The sequence below is a fragment of the Aotus nancymaae genome, unplaced genomic scaffold (genome assembly GCF_030222135.1).
Source record: "Aotus nancymaae isolate 86718 unplaced genomic scaffold, 86718_ANA_hifiasm-v0.15.2.pri h1tg000003l, whole genome shotgun sequence".
Taxonomy (NCBI): domain Eukaryota; kingdom Metazoa; phylum Chordata; class Mammalia; order Primates; family Aotidae; genus Aotus; species Aotus nancymaae.
In genome coordinates, this window is record NW_026988414.1 from 56,172,103 (window position 1) to 56,185,360 (window position 13,258).

General features: G+C 41.8%; 1 protein-coding gene across 5 annotated transcripts in view; it reads left to right on the forward strand.

Annotated features, from left to right (window-relative positions):
* Positions 1–4,454: 4,454 nt before the first annotated feature.
* PSIP1 (PC4 and SRSF1 interacting protein 1) overlaps positions 4,455–13,258 on the forward strand; it is a 46,135-nt gene continuing 37,331 nt past the window's right edge. For 2 of the 5 annotated variants that reach the window (XM_021675920.2, XM_021675921.2), the window contains exons 1-2: positions 4,601–4,695; positions 8,457–8,533. In XM_021675920.2, coding sequence (XP_021531595.1) covers positions 4,624–4,695; positions 8,457–8,533 — 149 coding nt within the window. In that variant the 5' untranslated portion in view covers positions 4,601–4,623. Of the gene's footprint in view, positions 4,696–8,456; positions 8,534–13,258 lie in introns of all 5 variants that reach the window. The other 3 variants (XM_012453494.3, XM_021675922.2, XM_012453493.3) reach the window with 3 other exon arrangements.

A 13,258-nucleotide genomic window follows, 5' to 3' on the forward strand; every position in this document is an offset into this window, starting at 1 on the left:
CTACCTAAGAGCCAAAGCTTTGAATGCTTATTGATTCTCATGAGAAGGAAGGCCTAGACTGGGTTTATGACATCCCCAGCTAAACTCTTTGAGTAATGCTCTTGATTTTCCCCATATTCTTGCTAACTTCCCACTAGCTTCCCATCATGAAGCTTAAACTATAACACATGAGAAAATAGTTCAATACCTGTTCATTCCAATAAGTTGAAAGTGCATCACTAACACTGTGTATTAAAATGGGAAATTATGTAAAAGATATGAAGAGATTATTGTTGCTATTTTTTTTAGAATAAAGATCTCATTTAGAAAGATTTCCATTAAAATGGTTAAAATGAATGTATTTGTAGTGAATGAAAAATATTACTCACTGTTTTCAAAGGGTTAACCTTTAAGTACTGTACAAGAAAAATTCATAAAGTCACAACAAAAACACTTTCATGTGTCATACTTAATATTCATTCTTTCTCACCCTAAAGAATTAATGAGTCTGTTGGGGTTTTTCACTTGCCCCTCCCTCTCATACATTCAGTAAATATTTTTGAAAAAAAATTTTTGTTTGTTTTGAGAGTAAGTCTTGCTCTGTCACACAGGCTGGAGTACAGTGGTGCGATCTTGGCTCACTGCAACCTCCCCCTCCCAGGTTCAAGTGATTCTCCTGCCTCAGTCTCCTGAGTAGCTGGGATTACAGGCGCACACCACCATACCCGGTTAATTTTTGTATTTTTAGTAGAGATGGGGTTTCACCATGTTGGCCAGGCTGGTCTCAAACTCCTGACCTCGTGATCCGCCCACCTCAGCCTCCTAAAGTGCTGGGATTACAGGCATGAGCCACCACGCCAGGCGCCTTTTTATTGAGTACCTGCACTGACTAATAGGATAGTGCCTACTCCTAAGCAGTTTACAGATTAGTAGGAAAGAGTGTAAATAACAAACTATGTTACTGTAAGATGAGGTCAGATCCTTTCCAGAGATGATTTTTGGGTTGAGTTCTTTAGGACCAGAAGGAGTTAAAAAGAATGGTCTGGTGCTGGGAACAAGCTGGGGAATGGCATGGGGTGGAGGGAGGTTGTTAGGAAATTTGAAGCTGGGAATACTTTCAAGCCCAAAGGTAGAAGGTAAAAGAGTAAATACTAGGCTGCTTTTCCTTCCAGCATCTTTTTCTAATTATAAGCCGCTCCTCATTCAGGCTAGCTGCCTCCCTGCCCCACCTACAGGCGATGTGAGATCACAAAAAGGCACCGGCAAGTAGCCAGAAGGGCTAGACTACTGCCTTGGCCACTGGACTAGATGTGTGATCTTGGGCAAGTTGCTTATCTTCTATGAGCCTATTTTCTCATCTGTGACATGGGGATAGTAACACTTGAGTTAAAAGACAGAATGTTGGCCAAGTTCCTCCCTCAACTCATTTAGATTTTCCTGCCCCCCCGCCCCCAACGCTTGCTTTAGTTGTTTTGGAAAGTATATTCTTTCTTCTTATAACTATCCCATTGCTCCTATGATCTCCATTTTGCTATACCTTTTCAAGAACCCCCACTAAGAAGGCTGATTATGGAGGAAGGCTGTACCAAGCATGGCTGGAAAATAGTACTGCTGGAAAAGAGCACAGAAAGCTCTCCAACTGGCTAGGAGGTGCCCGGCTTTCCTTCTCCCTTCCCTGCCCTCCCCTCCCCCTTTCCTCTCAGATTCAGAACTGTTGCTCCCAGGGATCCTGGGCTTTTGTTCTCTGGAAGCTTCAACCACCACCTGTTTTGCCCTTATTGTTTAAAGGATATCTCCTGTTGTCTACAGACTACCACAGGTTGAAATGGTCAAAACTTAAAGGCAGCAGGAGCGAAGTATGGTACTTCTTTCAAAAAAACAAAACAAAAAACACTAAAACATCAATACTTTTCCATTTTCCCTTTGTTTTTTATTTCTTTTCTGAGGTCCCCCAACACTACCCCCTCTTTACTTGTGGGTCCTACCATTAGTACTAATAAAAAGTTATCTTTAAAATTAATGATAACTTATTATATGTCTGTTTTCTTACAGTCTGAGGTATCCACTACAGCAGTTTCTCAACCTTGAATATGCGTAAGAATCACCTGGGGATCCTGTTAAAACGCAGATTATGATTTAGTATGCCTGGGGAAGGGCTGAGCTGCTAATAGGCTCCCACTCAGGTGCTCCTTTGCTGCTAGGACCTGGACCACACTTGCAGTAGCAAGGCCTTGTAGGGTTTATAACAAATAAAGTGCACAAAAAAATCATTGCTGAATGATTCCTTGGTCTCGCTTACTCTGTATCTTGAGCTTTTCTTCAACACATCTTTCTCCACCTTTTCCTGTGCATACTTTATAGCCAACACCTGACAATTATTCCTTTGTGTAATTACTTAGTTGTGCTCTTCCTTCCCTTTTCATAGTCATCAGTCTCACTGAGAAATGGGTCATTTCATGTGTACACGTTACCCCCAGCCTCTTTCCATCATCTACCTTGAAACATCAAGAACTGGTTAAACAATCATTTTCACCCCTTTCTTGCTCAGCAACCTACAGTAGCTTCCTACTACACACATTAAATTCAAATTCAGAATGAGAAGCTTCAAGACATTTTACCAACCCTTCTTTCTCCTTTGCCAGTCAATTTTTCTTTTTGCTACACTTGGAACTCTCTGCCCAGGTATGATTTAGTTTCTCAAAACTTCTTGCAGGACATTTTACTTTGGGATTGTCTTCTTTCATTCCTTTTCAAAGACATGCTGTATTGCTTTCAAAATTCTCAATCTTTACCAACTCAGTAAACCTTTTCCTGATTCATTTCCAGTTGTGAGTCCCGTATTTAAAGCAGTATTATCTAGGTGCGAATATATGTCTTATTCTTATTTTTACGTGTCTTAACATTCTTTTAAAAAATATTTTCTCTCTCTCTAAAAGATCAAAAAATAATCTTTAAAATCCCTTGAAGAGCATTTTAAAAGAGAAAACATTTGACGTTTAGTAACACGTATACATTGTACCACCTACTGGCTACTCTTCTACTAGGGAAATAAAATTTAGATGCAGCTAAAATTTAGTTAGGGATCAAACCCACATCTTATCTAAAAGGCTTCTGCTTTCCTGTCATCTTCTTCTATCCTTTGCATTTTGCATTCAGTAGAGTTGCATTTTTCTTAATAGTTCTTGGTGCTTTAAATGTTAAAGAAATAGGGCTTTCTCATATTACAATTTCAAGGAAAAGGTGACTATGAGGCCCATTCAGCGAGGTGCAAGAGGCCTACATGCTGCACACCCTGTAACCGCCGCTTGCTCCAATTTCATCTATGGGTTTTCATGCAGCTCCTCTTCTTAGGATGATGCAAACCGCGTAAAAGCAGCATTAAAGCCTCTCCACCCTGGGAAACGATACAAGGACATGCAGCTTTACTGCCAGTTTCTCCCTAACACGCAGCCAAGGGATACAGGCCCGGATACCCGCCCCCAAACCGCGTCCACAACAATCATTTCCTCCCTCCCCGCCTTTTACATACAGTACACATACAAATACACATACACACAGAGAGGCCAGCAGGGGCGGGCCGGGCCCGACCACTCCGCAAACCGCAGGGGGAACTTGCTGCATGCCGAGCTATTTTCGCCCAGTCCTTTCTTCTTCGCTTGCGTCTCCCTATCCATCTGTACGCACTTGTTAGACGAAAGCGAACTTAGGAACCCAGGGTTTTTAGAAACTCCGCTTTGGAGCCATAGGCCTTCGCCGGGGGCTGCATTATCCCCCCTTTCTCGGCGAGCAGTTGGTCGCGCCCCAGTGCTAGCGGGCGCCGAGCGGGAGCCGCGCGGGAGCAGCGCAGCTACGGCGGCGGCAGCGGCAGTGGCGGAGGCGGTTGCTATTCCAAGCCGTTGAGACGCTTCTGCGGCAGCTGGTGGCGCAGGTGGCTTGCGTGGACGCGGGTATAGGCGGCTGGCCAGCAATCGCAGCCTCGGCGTCCGCGGCCCCAGCAGGTGAGCGGGCGACGGGGACTCGCCCCGCCCCCCCCTCCGTGGCCTGGCTCCTGGCTGTAGCGGGGAAGTGGACGCGGCCCGCCCGGGGGCCGAGGGGGCCGAGGCTGCAGCCACCGGGCAGCAGGTTACGGGCGAGGCCGTGCAGGGGCGGAAAGTGGGCCGCTTGCCTGTCGGAATCCCTGCATTTTTCTCTGCCATGCATCCCCTCCCTCCTGGGGCTTAAGCCCAGTGGAAAAAGCCCGGAGAAAGATGGGGCTGGCAGACGGGGGATTTCGGGCCTGGCAGCATCCCTGCCTCAGGTGGTGGCGTCTCTTCGGTGGCGAGGCGCAGGACCGGCCCCGGCGCGGAGGCAGCGCACTGCCGAGGGAGGAGCGGGAGGCGGCCCTCCCCTCGCCCTCCCACCCCCACCCCTACCCGCGAGCTCCCCTCCCCCTCCCCCTGCTTCTCCCCTTGGGGCCCCTCCCTTCGGGGTTCTTCGCTTTAACCGCTCTCAGTGTTCTCCCTCGCAGGCGCGTCGGGACGCCCCGAGGCATCCTCCCCCGCCCGCTGGCCCGGGAGCTTGGCCCTAGTCCGCCGCCCGCATCCCCGCTCCGCCGCATCTCTGCACCGCCTCCGGGCTTCGGACCCCCGGCCGCGCCCCCGAAACATGACTCGCGATTTCAAACCTGGAGACCTCATCTTCGCCAAGATGAAAGGTTATCCCCATTGGCCAGCCCGAGTAAGTGATTTGTAGCCCTCCCTCGCGCCTAGCCCTGCTACCCTCCTCCCCAGAGGCCTGCTGCTCACGGTGTCTCTTCATTTTTCCCTCTGTCCTTTCTCTCCCTCGCTTTAGTCTCATTTGTAACCTGATCTTTCATTTTAGTTTTTTGCCCGATAATCTTCTATGTTATTATAAAAATTCGGACGTTTTTACATACCTGTGTGTTTCCGTATGGCTTATTGACAGACTTGGACAGATTTTATTACTAGGAAATATTTAAATGCGTTGCCAGTTAATATTCCATTGTAGGTGAAATAATGAAGAATGAATTTTCTTTTAAAATTAGCGAAATGTTGACATTTCTGTAATTTTGGATCAAATACAAAATATTAGTGGAATTTGTTCAGATTACAAACTCTTGGATGTCAGAGAAGTTTGTATGTGGTTGACTTGGATTTACAGATTTTTTTTTTTTTTTTTTTAATGTACTTGCTGAGATCTTCTGGATTTGCTTGTTTAATACAGAGATTCATGACTGGATATTCTTGAAATTATTACAGTAGTTTAGCACCGAGGAAGGGCCAGAAAATTTATTTCCGCTTTTTTATTTGAAGTGTTTATGACCTTGAAGAAGTTGTTTTATCTTTTTGTTTCCAATAGGCAAAAAGGTGTGGACCAGATTTCTGAGTTCACATCTAGTGGTACAGAGAAATGGCTGAGGACCCAGGATGTTTTGTGACATTTAGGAATTGAGACTGTTTAATTATCTATGTTCCATTTTTAGAAAAAAGGGTCTTTTTGTTTATGGTGGTATCCAGGCTCCAAAACAGTGATAGATAGGACCTAAAATATATTGTGATCCATTAGATTAGGTAAACTCAAGATCCTTTAAAAATATACTTACATGGTGTTCTGAAGTTGTATTTTTCCAAGCCATTTATTTTTGACTAATTTACTCCTTCGAAAATATATTTGTTAAAAATAATTAAATTCTATAGTTTTAGTTATGTCAACAGGGAAGAGGAATGGAGGAAAACACCCATTAGATAACAGAGTCCTATATAGTTGCTGAGAGTGCCACCCAAGTATAAAATGATCACTGTTCCTTGACTTTCTTCCATCTAGCTGCTCTATGTAGACTCCTGTTCACAAGTTTCCGTCCAAAGCTTTTTTCCTTGTCTATGAAGTCTGCCTTTTCCGTGCAGTCTTATTTGAACAATCCTTAGTCATAATCCTTGTCTGTATATTTTACATTCTAATCTATTCCTTTTGTGATAATCTTTTATTATAATTCTTACTCTATGTATGCTTTGACTTCCAAATATATTGTGAGCCTGAGGGCAACAACCTTAAATGGAGTTTCTTTATACCCTCCCCAGTCCTTAGTACGTATGATGCACCTATAAAACACAATTCACATTCAAATAGTGCTTAGGGAAACTGATCAGGTTTAAGGCCCCTCTAATATACTTTTTCATGGTTTTCGAGATATCCTTGTTTATTTTGAGGTGTTTGAAAATCTGAGGTTGTCTAATACATCTATATTCCAATTTGCATACCACGATGCAGTTAAAAGCCAAATGAAATGTTTTAAAAATCTCCCAAATCATCCTCCCCATGCTCATATGTTAAGTGACTAAGAGTGCTACTGAAAGAAAAATAAGGTAGCCTTTGGAGGACCAGAGTGTTTTCCTTATTTAACAAGCTCTTTTTTTTTTTTTTTTTTGAGACAGAGTCTTGCTATGTCGCCAGACTAGAGTGCAGTGGTGCGATTTCGGCTCACTGCAACCTCCACCTCCAAAGTTCAAGTGATTACCCTGCCTCAGCCTCCCTAGCAGCTGGGACGCCAGGTGCGCACCACCATGCCTGGCTAGTTTTTTATATTTTAGTAGAGACGGGATTTCATCATGTTGGCCAGGATGGTCTCAATTTCCTGTCCTCGTGATCCACCCATCTCAGCCTCCCAAAGTGCTGGGATTACATGCATGAGCCACTGCGACTGGCCAACAAGTTCTGCATTTAACAAGTTCATTTGGATTGGAAGGGAAGTGTTTGCCTGTTCCCTTTCCCCGTCATTTTTTTCTGAGAAACAGCTCTATTTAGTTTTGATGTATTCTGTGTCCAACAATTATATTCCTTTTTCTGTCTTCTCATTCTTAGAAATTTGAAATCTTTGCTGTAGAGAGTTTAGAGTACATATTTAAAGTCTGAGCTATAAAGCTGACACCTCTTGTTCCAATTCTTGCTTTAACGTTTGTTTGTATGTCCTAAACTTCATTAATTTTTAAGTCTTAAACATTCATTTACATAATCCTTTACCAGCAATAATCATTTAAAAAATAAATTTTGTCTGGCATTTATTAAAGGCTGTAGGTGCTAGGTATTTGCATAAACTCTTAAAGGTGTTTGCTAGCAGAAAGAAGCGTATGAACTGGGTTAACAGAAGTAATCTCAACCACAAGGTTGAGGAAACAGGTGCGCTCTTTATCATACAGGTGGGGAAATAGGTCCCTAGAGGTATTGGGTGGTAATGATTCTGTTGGTGTGTGAAAGCCTTTAGACTTCCTCACAAATAAGCAGTTCAGTTGTCCTCATGGTCTTTTCTGCAGCACCATAACGCTTACAGAGGATAGTAGGTCCTTTGATGGTCAACTCCCTTCTTAACAAAGTCACCTGATTTTCAAATTGAAGTGTTTTTGAAATTATGAAAATTCAGACATTTAAAATAGACATGTTGTTAAATCCTTTTTTTTTTTTTGGCATCTCACTCTGTCTCCCAGGCTGGAGTGCAGTGGTGTGATCTCGGCTCACTTCAACCTCTGCCTCCTGGGTTCAAGCGATTCGCCTCCCTCAGCCTCCTGAGTAGCTGGGATTACAGGCGCCTGCCACTGCACCTGGCTAATTTTTGTATTGTTAGTAGAAACGGGGTTTCACCATCTCGGTCAGGCTGGTCTTGAACTCCTGATCTTGTGATTCACCTGCATAGGCCTCTCAGAGTGCTGGGATTGCAGGCGTGAGCCACTGTGCCTGGCTGACATGTTGTTGAATTCTAGTTAGATAGTACTACTTTAGTCTTGAGGTCTGTTTTTCCTTTATTGATAGGGGAAAGTAACAAGTATTATGGATATGTTAGACATAATAGCACCTGATGATTGCTTCGTTACATTATTTAAAGGGTTGAAAGAGCAATGAAAAAGGAACAGGTAGCCAGCCTCATGTGATTCAGGCATATTGGTGAAGGATCTTTTCATAATAAGTTTTACAGACTTTGGTAGGTAACTGATTTAAACTTTTGTCAATGTCTGCTTTTACATTATTCTGTTATTTGTATAGACTTCTGCAGAACTGTCATTTAGGGTTGTCAAATAGGTTCAGACTCCTTACTGGAAGTGCTGATATGATTAATAATTCAGAATTTTGGGATTTTAGGAAGTCCAGGAGAGTACATAATGCCATATATTTTGCTGCTAGTGTGATCTGGAATAGCACATGATAATCTTAACATGTCTGCAAAGAAACAACAGTGGAAATAGTAGGTGGATAAAAGAAATGACTGATACCCTCAATATCAGTCCAGGTTTTGCCACCAAATGAGTTTTGAAACAGATGTTGGTTTTCAGAGATTCTTGAGTTTCAGATTTGGCGATAGGAGATTATGGGCCTGCAGAACTGGTCCGTTTTATAACAGTCCCTTTTGGATGTCTTGCTCTTGTTTATTCAGATAAATGTTGAGGTGTGTATAGTTTAAAAAATTTTAATTTTTCTCACCTTTCTTTTAGGTAGATGAAGTTCCTGATGGAGCTGTAAAGCCACCTACAAACAAACTACCCATTTTCTTTTTTGGAACCCATGAGACGTAAGTCCTGTTAGCTTTAAAGACAAATCGGAGCTAATTTGACAGGGTTGTTGGGCAGTAGACATTAATTCAAAGGGGAAATAGTAATGTAATAAAAGGCTTTAAAATCTTTGAACTTTGGAAAGAGTCTTTAAGTCTATTTCTAAGGTAGAGTTTACAGACACTGTAGGGTTTTTTTTTCTTTTTTTGTGATAGAGTCTTGCTGTGTCACCCAGGCTGGAGTGCAATGGCACAGTCTCTACTCACTGCAGTCTCCGCCTCCCAGGTTCAGGTGATTCTCCTGCCTCAGCCTCCTGAGTAGCTGGGATTACAGGTGCCCACCATCACGCCTGGCTAATTTTTGCATTTTTAGTAGAGATGGGGTTTCACCATGTTGGCCAGGCTGGTCTCAAACTCTTGACCTCGTGATCTGCCCACCTAGGCCTCCCAAAGTGCTGGGGTTACAGGCATGAGCCACCGCCCCTGGTCGTAGGTTTACTTTTTATTGGAATAGGTGTTTCCTTAACCAAAAAAGGAAAGTAGAAATTCTCTCAGCAATAAGAATGACTGTTGGATGAAAATATATAAGGAAAGTTTTAATAAGTCATCTAATATTCCTATGCAGTAAAGTAAGTGCTTTTAATAAGAACTACCTTATTTTTGGTTTTATGATATCAGATATACAAACTGTGTATTGTGGGAAAGGTGAGAAGAAGAAGTCTAGATCCCTCTGTGTGTTTATATTGTCCCTGAAGCTCTACTGCCCCTGGTGGATATGTGGGCAGAGAACTGATTTGGTGAAGCAAATTTTTCAAAAATTGCAGCTCAGTGTTGCAGTATGTTACTGCCAAGTGCATGGGATCACTCCGGAGGCTATCATTAATTTCCCAAAGAATATTCCTACATACCTATAATTTAATGGCCTTACAAATGCTATGTAATCAGGTTGATTTTGGATTTGAAGTTTGGAGTTTGTCATGATTTTGGTAGTCTGGTTTACCTGGGATGAGAAGAAACAAAACTATTGCTATTCTGATTAGAATTATGTATTCTAAGAGTGGCTACAATGGCAATATTTGGTTTAATTTGCTTAGCTACTGTGTACACTTTCACACAATTTCTTTAATAACTTTATTAAGATGGAATTTTTATATAAAATGTTCACTTGCTTGAAGTGTATAAGTCAATAGATTTTAGTATATTTACTCTCATACCTGTTGGCAATCACTTTCCCCTCTCCAACCCTAAACAACCACTAGTGTACTGTCTATATAGACTTAGCAGTTCTGGACATTTTATTTTAATGGTATCATACAATATTCCATAATTAGTTTTTTAAAAAATACAACTTTGGATCCAGAATTGGTTCGTCCTTCATCATAATTAGAGTTAGTTTCAAGTGTATGTATATATAACAATAGAATTTTTAAGAAGTGGTAAATTTCTGATTCCATGGGATACTCTACCATTTGAAGAAACTCTTCAGTAAATTTAATAGAGGAAAAATATATGTTTTAGTGGAAAATTGTGCAGTGTATATTAGAGTAGGGCTTTTCAAAGTGTGTTGCCAGGTCTAGCAGCACTAGCATCTCATGGGAACTTTAGTTAAAATGTAAGTTTGGGGCTGGGTGTGGCAAATCAGAGCTACACCTGTAATCCCAACACTTTGGGAGGCTGAGGTAGGAGGGTCGGTTGAGTTCAGGAGTTGGAGATTAGCCTGTGCAACATGGTGAAACTGCATGTCTACAAAAAATACAAAAATAAGCAGTTTGTGGTGCCACACGCTTATGGTCCCAGCTACTCGGGAGGCTGAGGTGGAACCATCACCTGAGCCAAGGAAGCAAAGGTTCCAGTGAGCCAAGATCTCACCACTGCAGACTCCGTCTCAAATAAAAAAAAAAGACAAGTTCTTAGGCCTTACTCTAAGCATACTGAATCAAGCTGTGAGTGTGGAGCCCAAAAATCTGTTTTAACAAGGCTTCCAGATGATTCTGATTTATGTTGAAGTTTGGAAATACTGTAGTGATGTGAGTGGACATTCCTTAGTATTTTTCAGTTTTATATAAGCTTAAAATTCTTTAATTCTGATTTTTTTCTGAAATGGAACAGATTCTTTACTTCTATATAACCTTGTAGTCTTACAGAACACACAGTCCATTCTTTTTTTTTTTTTTTTTGAGACAGAGTTTCGCTCTTGTTACCCAGGCTGGAATGCAATGGCGTGATCTCGGCTCACCGCAACCTCCACCTCCTGGGTTCAGGCAATTCTCCTGCCTCAGCCTCCTGAGTAGCTGGGATTACAGGCACGCGCCACCATGCCCAGCAATTTTTTGTGTTAGTAGAGACGGGGTTTCACCATGTTGACCAGGATGGTCTCGATCTCTTGACCTCATGATCCACCCGCCTCGGCCTCCCAAAGTGCTGAGATTACAGGCTTGAGCCACCGCGCCCGGCCACACAGTCCATTCTTATATTACTATTTTAAATTTAGAAGAGGAATGATTATCCCTTCCCCAGCATTTAAAAGGACTTTCATATTTTAAATATATGTACACTTTAAACCAAAATAAACTATACCAAGTAACTAAACTTAACCTTTGTTTGATTAAGTTAATAAGGTGGTTAATGAAGATAATGAATTACTACTAATATTCAAGAAATTAGGATATGTTCAAGAAATTCAAATGTATTTAACTTTAAAATTAAGCTAATGATACTAAATTTTCATTTCAAAATGCACTTAATTTTTGCCTTAGTGTTCTTACGAGTATACCATTTACCTTTGGAAAAGCAGTGCTGCCCCATATGTATGTTAGTCTGGTGGTGACACTTTTTTTGTACTTAAGATTAGTTTTTGGAAAGTAGGTCTCTGATGATCTTTTTTCCCCTCAAAATTTGTAAGGATAGTTATTTGAACTTTTTTTTTGAGACAAGGTCTCATTCTGTAGCTCAGGATGGAGTGCAGTGGGCATCATAGTTGACTGCAGCCTTAAACTCCTGGGCCCAAGTGATCCTCCCATCTCAACTTCCCAAGTAGCTGGGACTACAGTAGCTGGCTAATTTTTGTATTTTTTTTTTTTTAAAGAGATGGGGTCTTGCTACATTGCCCAGGCTGGTCCCCAGTGCCTGGTTTCAAGTGATCCTCCTCCTTAGCCTCCCCCAATTTATTTATTTATTTTTTTTGAGAGGGAGTCTCGTTCTGTTGCCCAGACTGGAGTGCAGTGGCGCAATCTCAGCTCATTGCAACCTTCATCTCCCAGATTCAAGCGATTCTCCTGCCTCAGCCTCCCAAGTAGCTGGGATTACAGGCACCCATCACCACACCCAGCTAATTTTTGTGTTTTTAGTAGAGATGGGGTTTCACCATGTTGACCAGGCTAGTCTCGAACTTCTGACCTCAAGTGATTCACCTGCTTTGGCCTCCCAAAGTACTGGGATTACAGGTATGAGCCACCGTGCACAGCTTATTTGAATTTTTTAATTTGGATTTTGCATAAATAGTTTAGTCTCATAGCCAGGAGTTAGGGAGATGGGATTAGAAGAAAATACAAGAAGAAAGAGGTATTAGAAAAACTGTACTCATTCATAACTGATTTATAGATTAAATTTTTTAAATTGTGAATTTAGAGCAGAATTCTTTTGTAACTGCATTCTTTTCCTGGCCTACAAACATCTGATTTTACTTAGGACATTCGTAGTAAATGTTCAGCAATCAAGTTTTGAATATTAGACAATGAGCCCTAACTGGGACTATATAATAGATATCTTAAACCTAACATACTCAAACAGATTTTTAGTAAGTGGGAATGGCATGGACTCAATTCTTGCTGAAGTTAAGTCTTCGTATTATCCTTGATTACATATTAGTCTTTTTCCTTCCTTTCTACATCTTGTCAGTCAACAAATCTTGTTCTTTTCCTTTCAAATACGTTTGGATCTATCCGCTCTTGGCCATCTTTGTTATAATTCAAGTCCATGCATAATTACTCCTGTAAATAATGTCCTAAGCTGGGCACACTGGGACATGCCTGTAGTCCCAGTTATCCAGGAGGCTGAGGCAGGAGGATCCCTTGAGCCCAGAAGTTCAAATCTGTCTTGCAGCATAGTAGGACCCTGTCTTGGAGGGGGGAAAAATTAAAAGTAATACCCTTACTCTATGTGGGTTTCAGTTTCCACTCTTCATATGCAGTTGGCTCACTGTATCTGTGGGTTCTGTATCCGTGGAGTTAATCTGGCACAGATCGAAGATATTTGGGGGAAAAAGGTGGATAGTTATGTCTGTACTGAATATATATATATATAGATATTTTTCCTTCTTACTATTACCTTAATGCAATATAACAACTGTTTATATAGCATTTACATTGTTTTAGGTACTGTAAGTGATCTAGAGATGATACTAAAGCAGCGATGGAAGACAGTTTTTCCATGGGTGATTGGGGTGATGGTTTTGGGATGAAAAATGTTCTACCTCAGATCAGCAGGCGTTATTTAGATTCTTACAAGGAGCACTCAACCTAGATCCCTCGTATGTATAGTTCACAGTAGGGTTCATGCTTCTCTGAGGATCTAATGCTGCCACTGATCTGACGGGAGGCAGAGCTCAGGTGGTAATGCTCACCTCCTGCTGTGTGGCCTAGTTCCTAACAGGCCACAGACAGGACGGGTACTGGCCCTTGTTGGCCCAGGGGTTGGGACTCCTGATGTAAAGTATATGGGAGGATGTGCATAGTGTGTATATCTCCT